Source organism: Myodes glareolus, chromosome 5 (genome assembly GCF_982192425.1).
Source record: "Myodes glareolus chromosome 5, mMyoGla1.1, whole genome shotgun sequence".
Classification (NCBI taxonomy): Eukaryota; Metazoa; Chordata; class Mammalia; order Rodentia; family Cricetidae; genus Myodes; species Myodes glareolus.
Genome location: NC_142030.1, coordinates 93,060,717 through 93,084,126, shown reverse-complemented (window position 1 = coordinate 93,084,126; position 23,410 = coordinate 93,060,717). Strand labels below are relative to the sequence as shown.

Below are 23,410 nucleotides of genomic sequence, written 5' to 3'. Positions count from 1 at the left end.
TGAGACGTTGGAGAGCAAGGTGTTGGTCCCTGAGTAAAGTGAACGAATTGCTTATGTAGCACCAGAGTTACACAAAGGGAAATTCCATGTTGGCTGTCCAGTGATCTGCCCTTCCGCTGTGCGTCGCAACATCTGCTGGCCACAGTTCTCAGGACATCCAAGCCAGTTTGCATAACCCTGGCTTGATTTGCCCTGAGGCTAACCTTAACTTGGGCTCCTCCTAAATTTCTGACCCTCCAGGTCTTCATTCCAAAATATTTCTAAAGAACACAAGACCGAAGTCAGAGGGGTTGTTTTGAGGAAGCCACTGGTGGGAGACCCGTCCCCTGGGCCTACATAGTCACACTGTGTGTATGTGGTACAAGAGGAGCCGGATGCATTGAAACCATTGGGGAAACTCTGTCCAGGTCACTAACGAAGGTTATTCGGGAAACACTAGAAATGTAAAACACTTAAGATGGTTTCGCTTAAAATTAAAGTGAAACTATTTTACAAGCTAGATAAGAAGAAATGAAACTCCCATTATCAGCCTTTTAAAGAGTTTTTTGAAGATTTTATTATTTATTTAACTCTGTGTATGTGTTGTATATCCATATGAGTGGCTATTCCCACATGGATAAGGATGCTCACATAGACCTGAAAAGTCGATTAGATCCCCTAGGGCTGGAGTTGCTTGCAGGCAGTGTGGCTGGCAACTGGGCACTAAACTCCAGTCCTCAGAAAGAGCAGCACACACTCTTTGGGGCTGAGACATCTCCGTAGTCTCTCCCTGCCCCACCCAAAAAAGTCAACCACTAATAGCAAATAAGATCAAGATCTTAAAAGACTTTTGATCAGGTCTGAGCAACCCTACTCTCTCTACCTGTATCGCACACTTGTGCTCCACGGTGACTCTGTTGCCAGGCAATCTGACTGATCCCTGAGTCCAGCAACCTGGGTCCCTCAGCCTTTCCCTGGCAGCTCCAGTGTACACACAGGGCTCCCAGTCTGTTCTCTAGAATTGCTGAAAGGCATGAGGCAATGATAGCAAGAGAGATGCCATTTTTGCTGGGCATGAGTGGATTCCTCATAAGATCCTGGACATTGTACATAAGACTCTCTAAAATCTACTCGTGCGAACATGTGTGCCATACAATTCTTTTCTACCCGGATCCCGCTGCAGCTAAGGTGTGAGATTTGCCAAGTAGAGCCCCTGAACTTGGAATTCACCACTTCTTGACATCTTGACATCTTGCAATGATGGATGGGGGAGGAGACAGAACACAGTAAAGGGCCTGGCGGTGTGTGAGTGAAATACCAGCAAGAGACCGCCAGCCTCTGTATTTATTTGGTGAGAATTTTGAAAAAATCAGATCTCAAGCTGAACATGTCGTCCTGGAGCTCTGGAAGTTAAGATATGAAGATGGTGCGTTCGAGGCATTCCTCAGCTAGAGAAGCACACCTAGTCAGACAGACAAACACTTTCTTTTTAAGCCGTGCTTTACAAAACTTTCATTGGCAGCTGACATTTAGAAATAGGGGATATTTTGGAACAAGGGCAGTAGAGGAGACATAGCCTTCCACACCCCCCTCCCACTGCCTCTGTCTGATCTCCCAGGGGAAAATTTATTTAAATTCAACTTCCCTAGGTTCGGGACTGACTCAGGACATTTGTTCCCAAGGAATGCACAGATCGATGTTTACCGGTTATGCCGTTCTGAATTAACAGATCCAGACAGCTCACAGGCTGAGTCGATGCCACCTCTCCCCAGGCATCCGCTCTCACTTCCCCCTCATGGGCACTTCCCTTGTCCTGAAACCCGAGTTCAACCCTCCTGCCGTGCAATTCTTGGCATTTATGTCTCAGATGGAGCTGTGGCTTTGGGGCTTTTCCCAGTGTGTGCTGAAGGCTTCTCAGTGGAGCAGTTGTCCTCCCAGACTTGAGAGAGACACGCTCGGCATGGTCCCTCCCTGGCTAAAGACAGACTTGGCACCACGGCGCTCACCTGAGGTTACTGAGGACCATTGAGAATCTGAAATGTCGAGGAGAGAGTGAGCAACAATTTGAAATCAGTGGGGAAAGGGCGGGGCAACTACTTGACAAATGGCTGAGGATTACTGGCTCTGCATTTCAGAATGAATAAAGAACGCAGGTCCCAACCCCAACCCCGTTTAGTTGAATACGCATTAACAAGAAATATATATAACTTTCATACATCTTTCTTCTTCCTGTCATCGTGAGACTGTGGACTGCAAACACGTGTGACATATTAATACAGTAATATATAGCATATTCATAAAACTAATACTATATTAATAGAAATATATTCCAAACTAATTATATTATAGTAATAGTATATGCTCAGACACTATTAAGATACTAATATGTAAATATGATGCATAGATTATATACTATAATTAAGTACATGCTAATATATTTATGTTCTAAGTTAAGGTATTACGAAATAGTTTGGTGTGCACATGTAAAAGAAAACTCTAGAAGAAAGAACTCTAAGATGTAAGAGTTACCGCCTCTCCCCCGGAGTTGGACTCCCAGACCTCTGCTTCCTGGTGTTCCAGCCTCTAGCCCTGAATCAGAGCTGTCCAGTGCCAGTCCCAAGGACAGCTGCTGCCTTCTGTAGACACAAAGAAAAACACAAAGTGCTCGGGAAGACAAAGGCTGTGCAGGATGGCAGCAGAGGTTGGTGGCTGCCCCAGTGGAATGAGTACAGGACACAGCTGGGAGGAAGGGCCATGAAGGTCCATGCTGTCTAAGTGAAGGAACAACTCAAGCCTCACCTGGGATTCAGGTCCCCTGGCTTATCTGGTCAACAGCACTGTGTCAACAGCAAAAACATGCAGGCAGAGCGCGGGTTGCTTCTGCGTGCAGAAACAAATATTCCAGCGAACCCAGGAGTCAAAGGGGAAGGAGAAAGTGAAAGGAATGGAGGCCTGCCTGACCCCTTGCTCTGCTCCGGTAGTTGGTAGAGCTCAGCCTATAATACACAGGAGCGGCAGCTCTTGAGTCAACTCCATTTCAACTTCTGGAAGATTCTTCTTCCCTCCACAGTTAGTAAGCTTCTGCACTGACACTTCCCAGAGTGCTGGCAGGAGAGGCCAGGGCCCTTGATCCTGGTCCACCAGGCACCACATCAGGCAAGACTGGCCCACTAGCTCTGCTGTAGTAACCCTCTCCAATGGGGCAGACTTGGAACCCTGTGCCAACAGAGAGTCTCCAAACTGAAGGAGGAAGATAGGGCTGGAGAGATGGCTCAGTGGTTAAAAGCATTGCCTGCTCTTCCAAAGGTCCTGAGTTCAATTCCCAGCAACCACATGGTGGCTCACAACCATCTATAATGAGGTCTGGTGCCCTCTTCTGGCCTTCAGGCATACACACAGAAAGAATATTGTATACATAATGAAGGAGGAAGATAAGGAGATCGGAGAACCCTGAGGAGTACCCTCCACATGGGTCTACCATTATTTAAGCAAAGAGCTCCCTAGCCAACTGGACATGAACCATGGCCCCTTGGGTCAAGCAGAAAACAGGTATTAGGACAAGTGATTCGCCCAGGATACAGAGTGAAAAAGCAAAGGAGGACTCCAGGCCAGTGTTCTTTCCACCCTAACTGAGTTAGAAGGCCCTGCAGCAGGGAATGTCTGGGCATAACTAAAGGATTCCCAGAGACTTCCCAGGTATCTGTACTAATGTCACCACCTCTGCCCTTCAGCAATGATAGGTGGCTGGACAGGTTACACATCTCCAAGCCTGGGACTCTGTGAAACAGGTCCATGGGGAGGGATACCTGACAGGCGAGGCAAGCCCCCCAGAAGTCTGAGCTCCTTCCCCTAACTTCCCATGCTAGAACCCGAGATTCTCAATGAAGCAAGGACCAGAGGAAGTTCTGGAACTCGACTCTGACCAGCTGTCCCACCACACACACACACACACACACACACCTTTTCACGGGATAGTCTTGAACAAGATATGGAAGAAGCAGAAGACAGTGAGTTCTAAGGGTCAGCGGCACATGTGTGTTTCCTTGAGTAAACTGTGTGCTAAGGTGAATTCCTACTCAGCAGGAAATAGTGGCTCTTCAACCCAGGTTGATTGGGGGAACCAATTATTTCTCAATCCTAATATGTTCTAAAATGGTCCATTTATCCACGTCATTGTGACCTAAGAGTGCGTGAATGGAACTCACAGTTGTAGCCCTCTGAACAACACAGAACAGCTGTCTGGCCCCAGGAAGCGAGACTTTTTGTATTGAGAAGCAAAAAAAAAAAAAAAAAAAAAAAAAACACTTTTTAAAAGCGAGGTAGCCCATCTAAATATAGCTATAAGCAGAAGTTCATTTAACAGTTCTTTTGCTTACAATGCAGAAATAAAAAAAAGAAAAAATTAATTGCATGGTCGAGAAGAGGGAGGAAGAGCTTTGAGAACTGCATGGTCTAGAGGGAGGAGGAGGAGGAGCTTGAATAATCTTTGCCAGGAAATTTGTAAATGGAGAGGCCCCTGTACCTTCAGTATAAAAGAGGGACACGGGAGTGGAGGAGGACACTTTAGGGGCTTGCTCTTGCAGTACCAGAGCCACAAGGCAGCCTTGCAGAAGACAGAGTTCCACCTCCACCATGCCTGGCTCAGCACTGCTCTGCTGTGTGCTCGTACTGGCTGGAGTGGGGACCAGCAGAGGCCAGCACCCCCGGGATGGGAATAATTGCACCCACTTCCGCGTCAGTCAGACCCACATGCTCCGAGAGCTGCGAACAGCCTTCAGCCAGGTGAAGACTTTCTTTGTGAGTATGATGCCTCGCTATTTCTTCCTGGGATGGTCTGAAACACACATTCCAATGGAACTGTAGAAATCGCCCGCCTGCTCCTCTTCCTGCTCCCACCTCTTCCCGCTCCCACCTCCTGCTCCCCCTCTGTCCACAGCATCTATTCCCCTTAGACTTAAACCCAGAGAGTCCTAGACTAAGCCAGGCACACAGGAAAAGCCACCGGGAAGGTGAATGTGTGTCTCTCCCATGCTCAAGAACTTTCTGATGAGTTTCCAAGGAAGCTCCATATTTTGTTGACTGGGACAAAAGTCCGTGGCCGGAAGCACATGCTGCCTCTGCTTAGTCTTCAGATCTGGGGCAGCACCAGGCACGGAGAACTTGCATTACAGGAGGATTCCTCTTCCAGAGAAGGCAGAGCCACGCAACTAAGAGACTCTCTCTCCGTAAGGGACTCCAGAAAGGGAGGGTTACAGGGGTGCTCAAACTTCTCCCTGTCTGCTCAAGTCTTTTAAATAATGTGATCCTAAGAAGGAGGACTTTGATTTGACTCCAGGCTCTAGCACCATCAAATCCTGCTTTTAAAACTTCCCTTTCAATATTTGCCAGGGCTACATGGATTACTAATTCAAACCTCTACAAACGGAGGACATGCATGTCAGGTGTTCACCTTAGCCCTTGCATTCACACTCCTTCTGTTCTTGCAGCAAAAGAAGGACCAGCTGGACAACATACTGCTCACCGATGCCTTGCTGCAGGACTTTAAGGTATGAGTTAAGCAATGGGTGCTGGAAAGCAATGGGTGCTGGAAAGCAATGGGAAGGGAGGCGCTGTTTGAGACAAGGGGCGCTGGGTCTGATGCCGGAGCTTTCGAAAGGAGAAGTGGGAAGACCTTAAGTCAGCATATTGCCGGCAGTCAAGGGTTATGAAGAGCTCATTCTGTGGTGAAGGGAGAGAATGTAACTAGAGAGAGAGGGGTGCGGGGGGGGGGGTTCCCTAGGGACAAAACTGTCCATCAAGTTTAGTTACAACAGGCCATCATTTCAGTAAGCCCAACCTTTGATTCCTGCCTCTAGGGTTACTTGGGTTGCCAAACCTTGTCAGAAATGATCCAGTTTTACCTGGTAGAGGTGATGCCCCAGGCAGAGAACCATGGCCCAGAAATCAAGGAGCATTTGAACTCCCTGGGAGAGAAGCTGAAGACCCTCAGGAGGCAGCTGCAGCGCTGTGTGAGTAGCAGACCAATCCTTTCCCTTGGAGCCACCCCAGAAACACAACCTTCTACAGCTCAGCCAGGCCACACACAGACTCGGCTGGGGAGTAGGTAAACCGACACAGGCACCTCTCCTGAGAGCTCCCGGCTAGTCTGTCTCTGAGCAAGAGTGGGGGTGGCCTTGAGGCGCTCACACGTGAAGATTTGCGTACAGCCTTCCTGTTATTTGTGAGTCATTGTGGGCTATTAGCTACTCCTCTCTCTCTCTCTCTTCATGGGAAGGCCAGGACTTCAGTTACGGCTCTCTCGTCTCTTGGACTTGAGCCCCAGGCTGCAGACTAAGACTCCCAAGCAGAGGAAGACATTCACCTCTTCCTCTCTTCTTTTGGAAAGCAAATTCAGCAACACACTGGGCTGGCAGGCCAAGGGCCAGAGCCCCCACTGTCCCTAAACCAGGATCCATGACAAATAGACCCAGAGAATCTGTGTCCCTGACTGAAGTGGCGCCTTGACCGCTGGTGGGCTGCTTTCTTCTCTCACTGACACTGAGAAAGCAGTTGGAGTCTATTTGTGCAATAGTTCTAAGCTGAGGATTTGGCCCCAGTAGCTGAGACTGCATCTCCACTCTCAGATACCTAGACATAGCACACGGCAGTTGAGATTGGAGGTAGACGAGAAGAGGCTTGTGAAACACAATAGATGTTTTGGGGTTTTGAGAGACAAAGACCTGAGTTCAGATCCATGCTTTGCAAACATCTTAGTGATTCCAAAGACATACATTGCATCTTCCTGGGCTGTTCTCCTCTGCCCCAGAGTAATAGATAAGGACCAAACAGGGCTTAGTTCTCCCTGGCAGCTGAGAGATGAATCTGGCCCCTTCATCACACAACAAGGTTGCCCCCCCACCGCCCCGCCAAAGCCATGGACATTGGAACTAGAACTATTAACACATTCTTTTTCTTCTACAGCATCGATTTCTCCCCTGTGAAAACAAAAGCAAGGCTGTGGAGCAGGTGAAGAATGATTTTAATAAGGTAAGCTTGAGGGGTGGGGTGGCAAAGAGGGTGTGTGTACCGTGACCCCTGTCCACTCACCAGAGGGCAGAAGCGGGGAGGGACCGAAATCTGCACCTGGAGTGTGGGAACCCGGCAAATCGTGTGACCTCCTCTGCCAGTTAGGAACCACCACCTCAGTCAGTCACATTTGTTTTCTGCAAAGCGTCTCTAGCAGTTTCTAAATGACTGCCTCCCCTAGGCAGGCTTTCAGCTTAGACTGACCAGACAACCTATGAGCACCGAGCCTTAGGTGCTGGGGAGAGTGACAAAGGAAACAGAAAGTACAGAAAGCACCTTGTTGGGAAATGGGCTGAACCCACAAGTGCAGAAAGCAGACATGAACTAATGCACACAGGCACATCTTGGGGCTCAGGCTGGATGCCCCAAAAATCAGAACGAGCAGGAAGCAGAATTCTTATGTGTCCCAGTGCACTTTTCAGCTGGCGAACAAAATGAGGTTTCACAGTTCCAACCGCCTGTGAACCCATTCAACCCGAGTTCCCAGAAGCCATGTGGCCTACATCGTCTCCGTGGGCTAGGCAGAGGCACCTAGCAGGATTCCAGCATCAGTGCCTTGACTACTAGTAGGCCTAAAAGCCCAATGCATTAAAAAAAAATTCCTTGTCTTTCTCTGTCACTATCCTGCTCTCAGACTGTCTCCTCTAACAACTTTGCGTAACATTCTGCATAAGCACTGTGTGAGCATGGGCCTCTAAAAATGGTGAAAAGATCTAAAAAAAAAAAAAATGGCCATTCTGAAGATGGTGCTTTGAGAACGAGCTTCCCCTTGCTGACTACTGGCAGAGCTGAAAGCTGGGAGACAGGGCAGGCGAGGGCACAGCCCGTTCCCAAGGCAGGGGGACAAATCCTTGAGTTCCCAAGGTTCCAACACAAGAAAGCAGGGAGCCTTCTGTGTCCAGGGTCCTGCCCAGCCGAGTACAAGGATCTCCTCAGCCCTTCAATAAGTCTTCACCAGGTGTTTTCTCTCCCCACGCAGCTCCAGGAGAAAGGTGTCTATAAGGCCATGAATGAGTTTGACATCTTCATCAACTGCATAGAAGAATACATGACCATCAAGATGAAAAGCTAAAACACCAGAGCATGTGTGCTGAGTCTACAGGATGCCAGGGATAAAACGGAGCTCTCAAGATCTGATCCGGGGATCTTAGCCAGCAAACACAACTCCTTGGAAAACCTCATTGTACCTCTCTCCAAAGTATTTATTACCTCTGATACCTCAGATCCCATTCTATTTATTCACTGAGCTTCTCTGTGAACTATTTAGAAAGAAGCCAAATATTATAATTATAATTATAATTGCAAACTATTTATTATTTTTACCTATGTTTAAGCTGTTTCCACAGGAGCACTTTGTAGTACTTGAGTGTTCTAAGGGAAAGTATGTTACATAAGGGGGGGGGGGGTCTTCTTTGGGAAGCCAACTGAAGCTTCCATTCTAGGACTGGCCACACTTTATAGCCACAAGCATCATTTGCTGTGATACCCTCTAGTTTCTTCCACCCTGAGTTCAGGGCTCCTGCAGGAGTCATGAAAACTCTTACAGGACTTAGGAAAAGAAACTAGGGACCGCCTTTGATGATTACCCTTCCAACAGCTCAGAGGGGATCCCCTGACCTCATCCTCCAACCATTTCATTCTTGAAAGCTGTGGCCAGCTTATTTATAACCGCCTAAAATTAGTTCTAATAGAACTCATTGTTAACTAGAAGTAATTCAATTCCTCTGGGAATGGTATGCCGTTTGTCTGTTTTTATAGCAGATTCTAATTTTAAATAAATGGATCTTATTCAAATCATGTTGTGCTGTCTACTGAGTCCTGTATGATTAAAAGAAGTTTCCCTTAAAGCTCCAGAGGGCTGAAGGGATGAAGAAATCTTGTATTCCAAAGAAAGGATGCCAGCAACCTCTCCAGGAAGGGGTGGAGCGCAGATTCCATCAGAGGAAAATCTTGCTTCCCTTTCGAAGCTTGAGCATAAGCCACTGAGATCTTCAAGCTCAGTCCTTTAAGATACACCCTGAACCCCTTAAAGGGCATGCCAGCTTTCCAAGCTGGGGGATGGGATTCTGCACACACAAACCCAATGCTAAGCAAGAGAGGCGCAATGTGTATATTTCTTCAAGCTCCAGAGGTCCTGGGGTGAATTTAGATTTGTCTGGGGCCACTCTGGGACCTAACAGACAGTCATAAGCTAGCTCCTGGAACGGGAAGATAGTCCCTTTCCACAGCTTTGGTTACTACCGGCAGTCACAATTTAAAAACTCCTGCCAAGGCCACCTCCCATAGTTCCGGTGACCTAAATCTGAGGCCTGTCACGTGCTAAGCAAATATCTGTGACTGAACTAAATCTCCAGCCCTTGATGCTTTGAGACACGGTCTCAACTAAAATTCAGGGTGGCTCTGAACTCAGCTCCTCATGCCTCAGCTGTCCAAGGACAAGGTCAGAGGCAACAGAGTAGAGTATAGGTCAATTGACCTACTCGATAGGTTCCCAAAGGATTCAACCAGTCACTCTTTCTTCCCCCTAGCTAAGCCACCAGGGAGATGTTAGACTGACTTCTGGAAGAAGGGGTACGGGGGAGGGGAGAGCAAACGGGGCCGGACATTGGCTGGGGAAGCCCTATTGAATGTCTCGTGACTTGGAGGGTAAAGGGAAATAATGGGCTAACCCTGACACCACACACACACACACACACACACACACACACACACACACGTGCCAGCCAAGCAGCCCTGAGACAGGGTGGGTGGGATCTGACAGGCTGTGGTCATTTTTTCAGTAAGCCCTGACTCACTTCGGTTAAAGTAACCATCGGAAGGAAGTGGGAAGGATCAAAGCTGAATTTCTGAGATGAAAGGTTGGGGTTAAGAATAGGAGCTAGGGGCAGCCGGGATGGCTCAGTGGTTAAAGTGCTCACCGAGCAAGGGTGAGAACAAGAGTTCAGATCCTTAGAACCCAAGCAAAAGCCAGAGGGCATGGTGGCCTGGGAAGGCAGAGATGGGATTCCCAGAGCAAGGTGGATAGCAAGACAGGTCACTTTAGAGAGTTCTGGGTTTGAGACTCTGCCTCAGTGAAAAGGTAGAAGAGAAATTGAGGACAATCCCTGACATCAATGTCAGGCCTGCACAAGCATGCACACTAATGAGCATATAAAGAATGCGTGCAGAAACCCACATCTAAATGGGAGGGGAAATAGAAGAATGGGGGCTTGCAGAAGAGGCGCTCTCGTTCTGATCTAGAGAAGTTCTGAGTCCCGAGCCAGAAAGAGCCCAGCTACCAGGGCTCCGTGGCAGCCAGCCCATGCTAACTAGGAGGAGGCGGTGTCTTATTGAAGAGACTGGGCATTTGAAACAGAAGCACTCCTGAAAAATCCTCGTAGCTGATCTCAACAGTAGCTAGAGCACGTCTTACGGGTGTCTCAGGACCACATGTATAAGTTTATCAGGCATACGATATGCTTTTAGGATTGCTATTTCCTTTAGGCCCCAAAATGGAGTGCTTTGTCATGGCTCCATCTGCTATGCTACTGTTCAATAATTCAACATTCTAATGGTCATGTTGGAAATTCAAGTTTTTTCAATTACTTTATTAATCCAGCATTTTTAAGCATGTGTTGATCATAAATAATCTTTAGAAACACCTTGGCTCTGTGTTTGCTACTTAAACTCTGTATGTATCTATCCCAATAGCTTCATGCCTAATATTTACATTAATAATAATGTGGACATCAATTAAGGCCATTTGCTGACTACTTGGCTACACACTTTGTATGTATTAACTCAGTTGTTATAATGTAGTACTATAAGATATTATTAAACTGATATCTCAATTTATCTTTTTTTTCCTTTGAAACCGTCTCACTGTTAATCCCTGACCAGCTTGTAACTCACTATGTAGACCAGGTGGCCTCAGACTCACAGAGATCCACCTGCCTCTGCCTCTCAAGTGCTGGGATTAAAGGCTTGCGTCACCACACCTAGCCAACATCTCGATTTCTTGCACATGAAAATGAAATTCAGATAAGTTATATCATCTGCTTTAGGTCATCCAACTACTAATGGCAGAGTTTGTGATCTTAATGACTATATCAGAGTCCTATATATTACTTTTGTATATAAGTTACTGAATAATTCTTTCTTCCCATATTGTTCTGCCTCATTAAAAAACATAGATATTTGCCAAACTGGTGGTGTACATCTATAATCCTAAGATTTGAGAAACTGAAATGGGGAAATTGAGAATTTGTGGAAGCTAGCCTAGGCTAAAACTGAAAAAGCCTGCCTCAAAAACAACAGTAGAATAGCATATACCAATATTCTCACATGCTCAAGAGGCTGAAGGAGGGTCACTGGGTCTAGGTGTTCAAGACCAGCCTGGGCAATGTAAAGTGACCTTATATTAAAAAGTAATAATATATATTTTAGTATTATGTATCTTCATTTTTATTTGTCTTGAGGTACTTTTAATTTCTCTCCTAATTACTCTTTGAATATCTGATTCTTCGGAAGCATAAGAAATATTCACATGTCTAATATGAACGGCTGTGGCTCCTTCATGAGTATCCACAGCATAGGATATATCGTCCTAAGAGCCAGTGATCTGGAAGAGAGCTAAGAAGGTAGGTACAGCATCTTTTCTGGCCTAATCCAGGAACTCTCACATCCCCATTCTGCCCCATTCTTCCTGTTAGGAAGGGGTACCTACAGGCCATATCCAAGTGAGGGGGTCGGGTTTCATCTTTTGAAGGAAGCATATCAAATGATGTGTGCACAAATTTCAAAACGTCTACACCTTTTAAAGCCTTAAGAGATAGTAGCTCTGTGCTCTTGACTGGTGGGTAGATGGAAGAGCTGGCTGGGAACCAATCAACATGGACATTGCCATCCTTAGGTCTCCCTCCCATAGACTGAGCCCAACATAGCTACTTCTATTAGCCTCAATTTCTCCTTCCGAAAACTGGCAAAAATTTCTCCCTAGATGCTAGGGATTGATTGCCTGTGTCCTTCTTCTCCCTACCACTTCCCCCAATCAAATTCATCCTGGAGGCTTGACTCCCAGAGTGATGTCATTCGAAGGCCTTTGGGAGACGGCCAAGGTTAGATGGTGAGAGGGGGTGGCGAGGGTGAGTCTTCTTGGTGGACTTAGTGCTAACCCTGAACCATTTGCTCTATTCCTTACCACATTTTAGGACCAACCAAAGAGGAGGTTTTATGAGCGCACCATGAGATAGGATCTCTCTCAAAGCAAGCAAGAGAAGAGGCCTCAGGACGAAACTGCCTTGCTGGCACCTTGATCTTGAACTTCTGAGCCTCCAGAACTTTAAGAAGATAAGTTCCTACTGGCTAAGCCAAGTCACCCACAATATCTTTCTCTGGCAGTCCAAGCCCATTAACCCACAAAGTCTGGCATGACAGCATCTCGGGTGTGAGAGTCCATGTGCTTTGAGGAGGTGACAGACAGATAAAGTGCAGGTGAGGGTTTGGGAAGAGAGCTAAAAGCCTTCGTTCTCGAAGAAGAGCAGCTATCTCCTCTCCCAGATCTACTTGGTTCTCACGTACCAGATCTAGGGTGACAGTAGATAGTGAGACTCTCTACTCATCTGTGGTCCTGGCTGCTAAGATGAAAGGGTGGGCCCACTGAGAGAAGTTCCTGGAATCCAGATGGCAAAGTGATTGCTCTGTGTAGATCCGGGCAGAAATCAGGCAAAAGGTTCCTCCACTCCGGGGAAGAGGCATATTTCTAAAGGATGGGAAGGCCACATTAGGTGGAAAGGAAGAGGCCTTCCATTCTGTGCCATGTTTCTCCCTCAAACTTAATTTTGGATTTAATTGTGATAAGATTTAGAAAAACTATAAATGCAAAGTTGGTCATGAGAACAGAAAACCGGAATGAGAAGATGACCTTTGACCCTTTGGTGAGCTACAGAGCTGTCTCTAAAATGAACAGGTCAACTCTATGTCTCTAAGAGCACCATAGGTCCCCTGTGTATAGGCTTCATTTGTTCAATGCCCCTTTTCCCATGATGCTCAGGTGGTGACTTTGGAGATAGACTATCCCGAACTAGCATTCCTCGATAGTAAACACAGAGCAAGGATTTTATCCTGGGGTCATAAATAAGGGCACTTGAGGAGTGCTTAATGGGGGTACCAAACAAACCTGAAAGCACCTGTAACCCCCCTTCCATAAGCCTGCAGGGGAGCATTCAGAAGCATTCCTCCCTGTGCGGCAGGAGTCCAAGTCACTCCATAGAACAGGAACTGGTCATTTTATTCGGCTCAAAGTCCACTTACTAGCCCTTTGTCATATCTTTCACTAGCAGTTATAAAATGGCATAAACTTTTTCGAAGTTGTTATGCAGATAAAACAGTTTAAAATGGCGAGTTCCCGGGGGGGGGGGGGGCAGCGGGGGGAGGAGAAGCTGCATTTCTCTGCAGTCCCGTGTCTCACAGCCACCCGGGGAGTAGACCTCTGAGCTCTGCTCCAGCCTCCATCCCCACTCTAGCTTCTGAGCTCTTCATTCAGCCAAGCCCCTTTCCACTCTGTCCTCAGCAGTTTTCCAGAGAGCTTCCAGTCATCCATGTACCATCAAGAGCTCCCCTCTCCCCGCAGTGTTGGGCAACTCCCCAGGCTTGAACTTCCAAGAGCTCACTTGGTGCCCCACTGGAGAAGACAGGGACAGGGAGAAGAACAAAGAAAATAACGCAGCTTTCCTCTTGCCCCACAGCACAGCTTCTGAGGTCTGGTGGTCTCAGCTCTAAGACCACAGCTGCCTCTAACTTACCAAGAGACATTACACTGAGATACCTCCTAAAAACAAAGCAACCATTTTTTTTAAGGTGTTGTTATAAGAAATAAATGTATGGGTGAATGTAAAGGTCCTACCATACAGTAAGGAATTAATACAATACTAAAAACAAAAATATCTATCCCTTATGCATCTTGGAAAATGGTTGTGGGGAATCCGATGGAAAAACAGGTGCTGAAATTCTGAAAAAAAAAATAGTTGGGCATGTCTTGCATTTCTGCCAAAAGTTAGACCTTTGCTCCCCTACCCACCCACCATTCATGGGTAGAAGCAAAACAGGCTCAGCCTTGCACCTGGGATGGAAAAAAGGAAACTGAATTTTTGAGTGTCTACTTCGTTTCCTGAAATCAACCCCAGAGATGGCTTGGGCTTGATGAAGTGAAAGAGTCATGTATGGACGAGGGTATGGATGCTTGAGAGGGTCATAAATCCAAGGAACTGCTTAACATATGCGCCTAATTGTCGCTGGGAGCAATAGCGGTTACCCGACACTTAAAGGCAGGTTAGTCCAACCACGTGTCCAGTTTTGTTTGATTAAATACTGGGCTTTGCTGTGTGTGTTCAATCTCCATCACTGCTGCCTATCAGCTAGCACTTTGAAACACTAGACTTCAGTCCCACGACTGTGGTTTTTCCCTCGCCACTACTGGAGATTTTTGCAAGATCATACAGTCACAACATGACACGGTCTAGTTTGCCCAGGACACCTCCCAGAATCACAAAGTTGATTACAATTTTCCTAGGTTACTTAAAACAGAAAATGTCACTTCCCCAACATGACCCTACCAAATCCCCTCCACCAAAGCTGCATTAGTAACCCTGACTAAGACTCAGCACTAACAGCTAATCTAAGCATCTACCATAATTATCTCTACCTTCATATCTACCACTGATGAAACCCAAACCAGAAGAGAGGAGAGCTAGCCTCTCCCTGACATTCTTTTCAAATCAAAAAGCTTACAAGATATGCGTTTATTCTTTCAGGACTTGTTGGGCTTTTGGAACTATGTTGGGGTGATTGGGTAAAAGCTGCAGATTAGGCAGACCTAGCACCTGTCCTCGTGGGCTCGACAACTATTACAAAACTGAGTCTGCTATAATTACTTTTCATATACATGTATATATACTATATATACTTTTATATATGTGTATGTATATATACACTTTTCATACACACACATAGACTTGAGACAGAGTCGTTGTTGCCTTTAAACCACTAGGCTCAAGCAATCCTGTTTTAGCCATTATGCCTAGCTAATGGTGGGGACTTCTATTATTTATTCTTTTTTTTTTTTTTGTCTTTGAGATAGGATCTCACTAGGTAGCCCAAGCTGGCCTTGAGCCCTTGGCCTGCTTGCCTTCACTTCCCGAAGTCTTGGCTTGTGCCATCATGTCTAGTATGACAATTCATAGTAACGAGAAGTGGGAGAGAGTTAACAAAGCAATCAAGCGAGGTTGGTCCTCTAGGCTTTGGCGAGAAGATGACTTTTAGCTGGATGAAGGATGGGGGATAATTGGCCAAATGAAGATGTTTAGCAGATAAACCAGCATCAAGACTCCTTAGCTGGACAAGGAAGAGAAGAGGGAAAGCCTTCTCTCTGAAGTAACAAAGATTCGTACCGGTTCCCAACACAGGTGTACTCTCTGGTTTCTCCATCTGAGATGCTGAGACCCTTAGTCAGAAAGAACACAAGCAGTTTGAATAGCTAAAAGACAAACCACAAACAGTGAGGAATATTAAGCATTAGAGGGAGATTTGTGATGAGCCTGGTCCAATCAATCAGGGATAGCAAGTTGTTTATAAAAACGTTAAACTTCTCCGGGCACACCTTTAATCCCAGTACTCGGGAGGCAGAGGCAGTCAGATTTCTGTGAGCTCGAGGCCAGCCTGGGCTACAGAGTGAGTACTGGGACAGGCTCCAAAGCTACACAGAGAAACCCTGCCTCAAAAAAAAAAACAAAACAAAAATGTTATATTTCGCTGGCAAAGGGAAGCCATCTTAGGTTGTTAAGTAGAGAAGAGAAAATAGTTCTCCCCTGTATGAGACTACCCAGGCCATTTGCTCCTAGTCTAAGTAAGGGGGTGTTATAGGCCAGGACTAAGGTGTCCATAGGAATGGACAGATTTCCTATATTCAGCAGCGTTGGGGTGAAAGTGGATAACAGCCAAGTTGACGCACAGAATTCTAGCCCAAGCAACTGAGTAGAGAAGAGGCAGGTTTAAGAACACTATATACATATTTACATGAGCTCTACAGTGATGGAGGTGTTACCAAGACAGTAAAAATATTCAGCATGATCAGACGGACGACAGAGATGGATAACCATGAAGTGGAACAGGGAGAGGGGCGGCTACCAAATGGTGACAGCTGCTTTGGGGTCAGGCCAAAAGTGCCAATGGAAAGTCACGAGGGAGATGGGGAAGCTGATGAAGTCAGGTTCTTCGGAAAGCAGGAGCAGATGAGTTGCAGGAAGAAGGAAGAACTGAGGGAGATGTCACTGAGCAACTACCCAAAGAATGTAGGGGAGATAGGAGCAGAAGGGGGTTGGTTTGGAGGACTCTTGGCAGAAGTTGAAGTTGTCTCCACCGCATGCCTTAAGACAGTGTTGGGGGGGTTGGGAGGAGATAACTCAAGGAGATGCAAAAAGAAATAAAAATCTGAAGTGAGGTTAGCAGAGACATGCCAGAGAAATGTGGTAGATGTCCCAGACAACGGCGTGTCCATGTGCTGCCTAGCTTTCCGTCGGCTTGACCCAGCTAAAACTCTCTGAGAGGCTCAAGCCAGTAAGCCCTGTTTCTCCATAGTTGCTGCTTCAGCTCTTGCCTCCAGGCTCCTGCCTTGAGTCCTCGCTCTGACTTCCCTCCGTGTGATCTGAGAGGCATGGTACGGAATAAACCCTTTCCTCCCCCAAACCGTAGTGTTTTATCACGGCGACAGAAACCCTTGCTAAGTCAGTCTGGTAGAAGTAAGCAGTTGTAGGTTGAAGTGGTCTGTAGATTAAATCAGCTTTCTTGGGATTCTCTTCATAGCCCTATATGAACACATAAAAGGCAGGGTCACTGTCCTCCACTAGTGTGACAAAAGACAACAAAGGGAAAGTTGCGAGCATGTAAATTGAGTAACAAGACCAGCAAAGACAGGGAGCGCTGATACAATGGGACAGTGGAGATGAGCTCACAGGAGACAGTTGTGAGGGAATTTTTTTTTTCAAGACAGGGTTTTGCTGTAGCTTTGGAGCCTGTCCTGGAACTAGCTATTGTAGACCAGGCTGGCCTCGAACTCACAGAGATCTGCCTGCCTCTGCCTCCCAGTGCTGGAATTAAAAGCATGCACCACCACCACCTGACTTATGATGAAGAATTTTCATCACTGAGAAGGGGAGACTGTGGGCAGAGAGTGACAATACACTTATAAGGAGACTTTGGAAGTCCGAGCATCGTCACTACAACAAGCGTCTGAGTAGGAGTAGTCACGGGAAACATGGAAGTCACAGAACTGAAAGCCACAGATGGATGAGTCATCTTCACGTCTACCAGGCTCCCCGTTTTAAAAAGAAAGGGCTGTGGGATTCGGGAGAAGGAAGAAGGTGCTTAAATAGCTTGTGAATAACAGCAAGAGGAAGAGGAATTCTGAGCATCTTGGAATGTCTGTAGATTTCCGTTTCCATCAAGTTATCGGAGTTGCATACAACCAGCAAACGGGCATTTCAGATCTCCTAGGCCTCGGAGAACAAGTTTAGATTTCTTGGGAGGACTCCCTAGTGGAATTTCTTAATACACAGGACCTATTTAGTGATGTATATTTCAAATCACTTTTAAGCCATAAAAGTAACAAATTTCTAAGCATTAACCCTAGAGTCCCTCAACTCAAGAAGCTTATACTTAGGACCAAGATGAATCATCACCCAACGGCCCATTCAGTTGAGAGCCTGGAGTAAGATTCCAAACACAGACCTCTCTTTGCCTCTGACCCCAAGCCTCTTCCAGCTGATACATCACCATTAAGCTCAGTCTCTTCCCCACGGTGGAGAGATGAAAAAGAAAGCACCGTAAGGCATTATTTCCTCAAATCTATTACAAATCTCTTGATGAACACAGAAGTCCATCTGAAAACAAAGGGCAAAAATCTAGCCTCTTGCTCTGATGTCTAGCTCCACATGACAACCAGTCATTTTCCCACCACCATCTCAGCTGAGACATTCAAACATCCAACGCCTTGGGATGCAGCCTAGGGAGGTAACAGAGGCAGAAAGCTGTCTAAATCAGTGTCGCTAGGTATGGCCTGAGGACCACTTCTGATTCACGAACCGTTGGTTGCCAGTCTGCGGCAGGGTGTTAGCATTTCCTTGCTTTACAGAAACCCTGAGAAAGTTGATTTAAAGAAAGGAAGGCTTATTTGGGGTCACAGTTTCAGAAGTTTTCATCCATGATCACTCCATTGCTGGTGACCTGTGACGGGGCAGAGAATAGCCTGCCAGGGAGCAGTGCTGGAGCAGATCTGTAGGAAGCAGAGAGAGCGCAGCCGTATAATGGTCCCTCCTCCCAAACCCATTAGCTAGGAGTTCCTAAGTAAATTAATATGTTCTTGGGGTTAGAGCCCTCATAAGCCTACCACATCCTGAAGCCTTCTCCCAGAGACCAACTCTCACCACACGAGGTCTGGGGGAAACATAGTACAAGGTAGGGTATCATAGCTGTGTAAAAGCTTCTAGGGTACCTTTCGTGTTTTTTAAAAATTATTTGAAAATGGAACTTAAGTTTTGTATATCTCAGCGGTATTTTCATTCCATCTTCCTAATAATTCTTTTTATTTCGTTGTGTGAAAATTTTGATCCCTAATAGATTGAAAATTTTAAAGTCAAGTTCTTAGCCAAAATCAGCTTGAGAAACACAAAACTAACTCATACTCTTTACTCTGTTCCGGGATTCACAAAAACAAAACAAAACAAAACAAAAACTCTTTAAATGAACAAAAGAAATAATGAGATACAAATGTGCAAAACACATATCCACATCCACAGACCAATCCAATCTCAGCTCCTTATCTGAAGGTAGAAATACCAGTCCTTTACCTGCAGATCTGAGGGAACCTTTGCATGAGATACCCTGCTGTGGGCCCACAGTGAAGGCTCCTAGTCCCTGAAAGCCGTCTAGGTGAACTGACAACCCATTACCACCCGGTAAGACTCTCAGGCCCCACCAATGAACAGGGGATCCACCACAGTCAGCAGGAATTGGTTGCCTCCCAACTTCAGCCAGGATAACAACACAGTCCTGCCATCCGTACCCTGCCTTCCATCACACCTAAAGAACCCACTGCCCTAACCAGAAAAGAATATGGATGCCATCGTTGTCTGCCATTTCCCCCATCTCTTGTGATAAAGAGCCTGAATTATGTGCCCATATTAAGCACACATGCGCTTCAGAGGAGCCGGCCCCGCCTATGGTACAATGATCTAAATCTAAACCAGCACACACGGGCTCATTTGCTGAATGCTGGTCCCCAGCTTTTGACATTTTAAATGCTGTGGAGTGTTTGTCAGGTAGGCCTGCCTGGCTGGTGACAAAAGTCACTCGGGGTAGACCTTTAAAGGTTTTCCTTCTTTAACCCAACTGTCTCTGCTTTCCAGTGACTATGACGCAAGAAGCCTGTGTCACATGCTCCCTCTGCCATGAATTCCCCCACCATGATGAGCTGGAATCTCTGTGTCACATTGGAGCCCACTTCTTTGGGAATCCAGCATGTCCAGAGGACCAGCTGAGGCGCCCAGCCTTGTGGGACTGAGCAGCTATCAGATTCTTGGACTTTCTGTTCACAGCTGGTCATTGTTAGATTAGCTGGACTGCTAATCATTCCTGTAAACCATTCCAACAAATTCCAATAAAGCCCTTTATACTTATACATAGGGAAATCCATTCCATAAGTTCCGTGACTCTAAAGGACCCTGACTAGTATACTTACAGAGGCCCTTCTCATCCAGAAGGCTTTGTGGATCTAACTTATCTAAACTGCTGATCAACAGTTCTTTTTCTGACCTGTAGAGATGGATAAAAATACAATCCCAGGGAAGGAGAAATCACTTCACCTCTGTGAGGGAAAATTAGAATTAAAAGCATAGTATTTTCTATTTTGTGTAACTACCCCCCTTTTTTGTATTTTGTTAAATTTTAGGCTTTTTACGTTTTTCTCTTTTAATTAATTTTATTTTTATAAATTACTTTTATTACTATTTACAGTTTTATATAATTATATTTTACCTCCTATCTCACCAGAAAAGAACTTATTCTTCTACACCTACAACAACATTCTTTGTAGTTTCTAGTTTCATTACTTAAAATATGAACACCCTGTGTCTTCTCCCTCCAGTACCTCAGCGCAGCTGCCTCTGAGCCTTAACAGAGACCCAAGGGAAGTATACCAGGTATACTAGTATACAAGTTCTGCCTACAGAGAGGCAAAGCTAGGGCTCCTGGGAAATTAGTAGGCGGGACTACAGCCATGTGACGCCTTCTTCATGGCTCCCATTTGCTTGGTGGATTGATTTCCATCCTTTGATATTCTATTTTTTTATACTTTTGCTAGCAAACTGCATATTTTAAAAGGGATTATTTAATCAAGAAAATATGACAATTGCAAATATTTTTGTACCAAATTAGGGCAATTCGCCCAATTTTATAAAACAAACACTAAAGGTATAAAAGGGCCCCGATCCTGACACATGATAGTGAGAAACTTCTAGAACCCATGTGCATATTCAGCTATGTCTTCCAAACTAAAAACACCAGTAAAGAAATTTCGTAGGGAAATGATAACACGGATCACCGGGATTTAACAGATACCTGCAGCCAGAGGCAGCCATCTCCATATAGATATGGAGTATCTATAGCCTACTCCATCCATATTCTGTCTGACAGGGAACACAAACTTCCCAGAAGCATAGAGGAACTTACATCAGATTGGTCACATCACAGGCACAAAGCAAACCGCACTTTAAAATTTGAGATAGCTCTTTGCATTTCATGAGAGCGCGGGGCAATAAAGGCAGAAAGCAACAGCAAGAGACAGTTCAGAAACTGCGCGGATACTTAGAGGCCGGCAGCTTTGAATGACAATGGGTCAATGATGAAAGCAGGGAAGAAATAAAAAGTTTTCTAAAAGGAAATGAAAATAATCGCACCACTTAACAGATCCTCTAGGACACGGTTCGGCAGTTCTAAAAGGGAAAGCTGCAAGGGTTTGGACTTCAAAATCAGACACATCTCAAATGTATGACCTAATGACACTCCTCAAAGGTCTAGAAAAAAACAAGAAGCCAAACAAAAGTGCGACCAATGGCAAGAAATAACCAAGATCAGGCTAGATGCCAATGAAATATAGAATAGAAGGACAATAAATGAAACGAGGAATTGGTTGAAAAGACTTAAAATCTTGTAGCTATGGTAACCTAAAGAGAGGAGGCTATGCAGAGGAAAGGTGCAGAAGGGAAACGGGGTGGAGAAGAAGGGGAGAAAGGCCAATGATGACAACAAAAACATCTGAAAACTGCCTCAACAAAACCCATCTGTGTGCTAATTTAATAGATATTTTGAGATAGGTCTCACCTTGTTAATCTGGCTAACTTAAAACTCACTGTATAGACCAGGTTGCCCTTGAACTGACTGAGAGCCATTGGCCTTTGCCTCCCACATGCTGGGTTGAAAAGAGTGTGCCACTCCGTCTGGATATGTTAATACAGTTTTTATAAAAGCAAGGACACTGAGTTGGTTGGTTTGCTTGTTTCCTGCATGTGAATGCTGAACATATTTGAAGCAAGAAGTAGTGAAGCCTTTGGGCAACTGGGGAAAAAAAAAAACTAAGCAGAAGAGAATAATCAAGCACAAAGCAACAAACCAGAACCGGGATGTTATGAGTTTGTTGAACTCGTGACTTTACCAACCCTAAATCAGAACTATGTCCACATTTCCATTGTGTGTGAAGGAACAATTTTCCTGTTGATTGCGTCATTGTTAACTGGGCTTCTGGTTACTTGTAACCAGAAATATATACCAAAGAGCTACATGACCTCTTGGGTATCAACAGCACCGGACTTAATTTAGGGCCCCCCCTTCCCTTCCCCCTTCTCAGCAGCTGAGTCACCTCTGACTCACCCATGAGCCCCAAATATTTGCAGGCATTCAGGAGGCATGGAGTCCCTTTGCTTTTACCACAAGGCATGGAGGAAACTGAACTTTAGCAGATGCTCAGGCCGTCCTCCATCCTGCCGTCCTCAACAGTTTCAGCTAAGGAAAAAAAAAAAAAAACAGCTTCGAAGATTACTAACTGTAGACTCGAGGCGTGAAAGCTACAAGCACCAGCTTGCAAGCCTGACTGTTGCTGATTCGCTCACAGGCTCCACTGCCAGCCTTCTCGACTAACTGCTGCCCACAAGGGCGCAACAGGTGGCCGTCTGGGTTACACTTCAGTGTTTGCAATGAAACAGTCCTTGTCGCTTTGGGCTCCGCCTGCTTCATTTCCAGACTACTCTCATTGTGCAAAGTTCTTTCAATTTTACTACCAGGCCCCACCTGCTTTCGTGTGGCTCGTCTTCTGTAGCTGTGCTTGTCTTCCCAAGAGAAAATAGAAGAAACGAGTCCCCCACGCTCCACGCACTCGCAGGCTGGCGCCACACGCGCCACACATCCCATCAGCCGTCACTGCAAAGTTTCGTCGCTCCAAGCGACTTTCCGTTACAGTGTTCATAAAACGTTTAACTGCTGTGTTTTTCATATTTGCTTTTCTGCATTTCAATTAGATATTCCTTTTTCGTGTTGGGTAGTTCTTTGTCAAATCGTCACACACTCGGGCCATTTAGAGCCTCAGTTGAAAAACATGCCCCTGTCAGATTGCCTATAGATAGTTCATGTCATTTCCTTTCATTAATGATTGGTGTGGGAGGGCTCAGCCCGCTGCGAGTGGTCCCAGGCCAGGTGGTTCTGTGTTATATAAGAAAGCAGGTTGAATTTTAAAGACTATATGGAAACCTATTACTGTGAAAGCTTCTTATGATATATACAGATATGAAGGAATCCAAATAGAGATACCAAATAATAGGGAGACAATGCCCCAAACAGACATCTGATACCACCAAGTAAAACCTCCACTACCAGGAATGGGCTACATCTTGTTGAGTTGTTGGCCATAAAGGTCCCATAAAAAACACACAAACAAACATTACTAACTATTGCCAAGGCTATTTGTTACTCTCCACTACCCGCTGGTAAGGTCTTATTGTTGAAGATACCATTTATTTATGTTTCTGAATCACAGAGACATTAAACTTGTGTCTAACCAGAAGCTCCACCCCTATTGACTAGCACTCATGCTGCTGGAAGGTACTCTAGACAGATAGGAGGAGAAAGGCAATCATCAGCATCACCCAGCCACAGGCCTGCAACCTATAGCAGCAAGACATACTGGTGCAATAGTGACCCAAATGTATGGGAGTGGCCAGCCACTTTTTGACTAGATTGAAGGCCCATTCTATGAGATAGAACTCACACCTGACGATGCTGAAGTGGC

General features: G+C 45.7%; 1 protein-coding gene and 1 long non-coding RNA gene across 4 annotated transcripts; one reads left to right on the top strand and one right to left on the bottom strand.

The window, feature by feature from the left end:
* Window positions 1–1,305: 1,305 nt before the first annotated feature.
* On the bottom strand, window positions 1,306–6,005 carry LOC125398109 (uncharacterized). 2 transcript variants are annotated; one of them, XR_015001449.2, is made up of 3 exons: window positions 5,880–6,005; window positions 2,509–2,615; window positions 1,306–2,012 (listed from the first exon to the last, which is right to left on the bottom strand). It is a non-coding gene; the product is annotated as an uncharacterized LOC125398109 (long non-coding RNA). The 2 variants fall into 2 exon arrangements; XR_007231293.3 differs by lacking the exon at window positions 5,880–6,005 and adding an exon at window positions 2,779–4,269.
* Window positions 4,446–8,841, top strand: Il10 (interleukin 10). Of its 2 annotated transcripts, none has more exons than XM_048430664.3 (5): window positions 4,446–4,776; window positions 5,466–5,525; window positions 5,835–5,987; window positions 6,940–7,005; window positions 8,024–8,841. In XM_048430664.3, exons 1-5 carry the CDS (start codon window positions 4,612–4,614, stop codon window positions 8,114–8,116), a joined length of 537 nt encoding a protein of 178 aa, XP_048286621.3. In that variant the 5' UTR covers window positions 4,446–4,611; the 3' UTR covers window positions 8,117–8,841. The 2 variants fall into 2 exon arrangements, with proteins under 2 accessions (XP_048286621.3, XP_048286623.1); XM_048430666.3 differs by lacking the exon at window positions 4,446–4,776 and adding an exon at window positions 4,864–5,204.
* Window positions 8,842–23,410: the final 14,569 nt, after the last annotated feature.

Coding starts and splice junctions, on each gene's coding strand:
- Il10 (XM_048430664.3), top strand. CDS start 4,612: ATGCCTGGCTCAGCACTGCTCTGCTGTGTGCTCGTACTGGCTGGAGTG. Junction 4,777..5,465: donor GCCAGGTGAAGACTTTCTTT/GTGAGTATGATG, acceptor CTGTTCTTGCAG/CAAAAGAAGGACCAGCTGGA. Junction 7,006..8,023: donor TGAAGAATGATTTTAATAAG/GTAAGCTTGAGG, acceptor CTCCCCACGCAG/CTCCAGGAGAAAGGTGTCTA.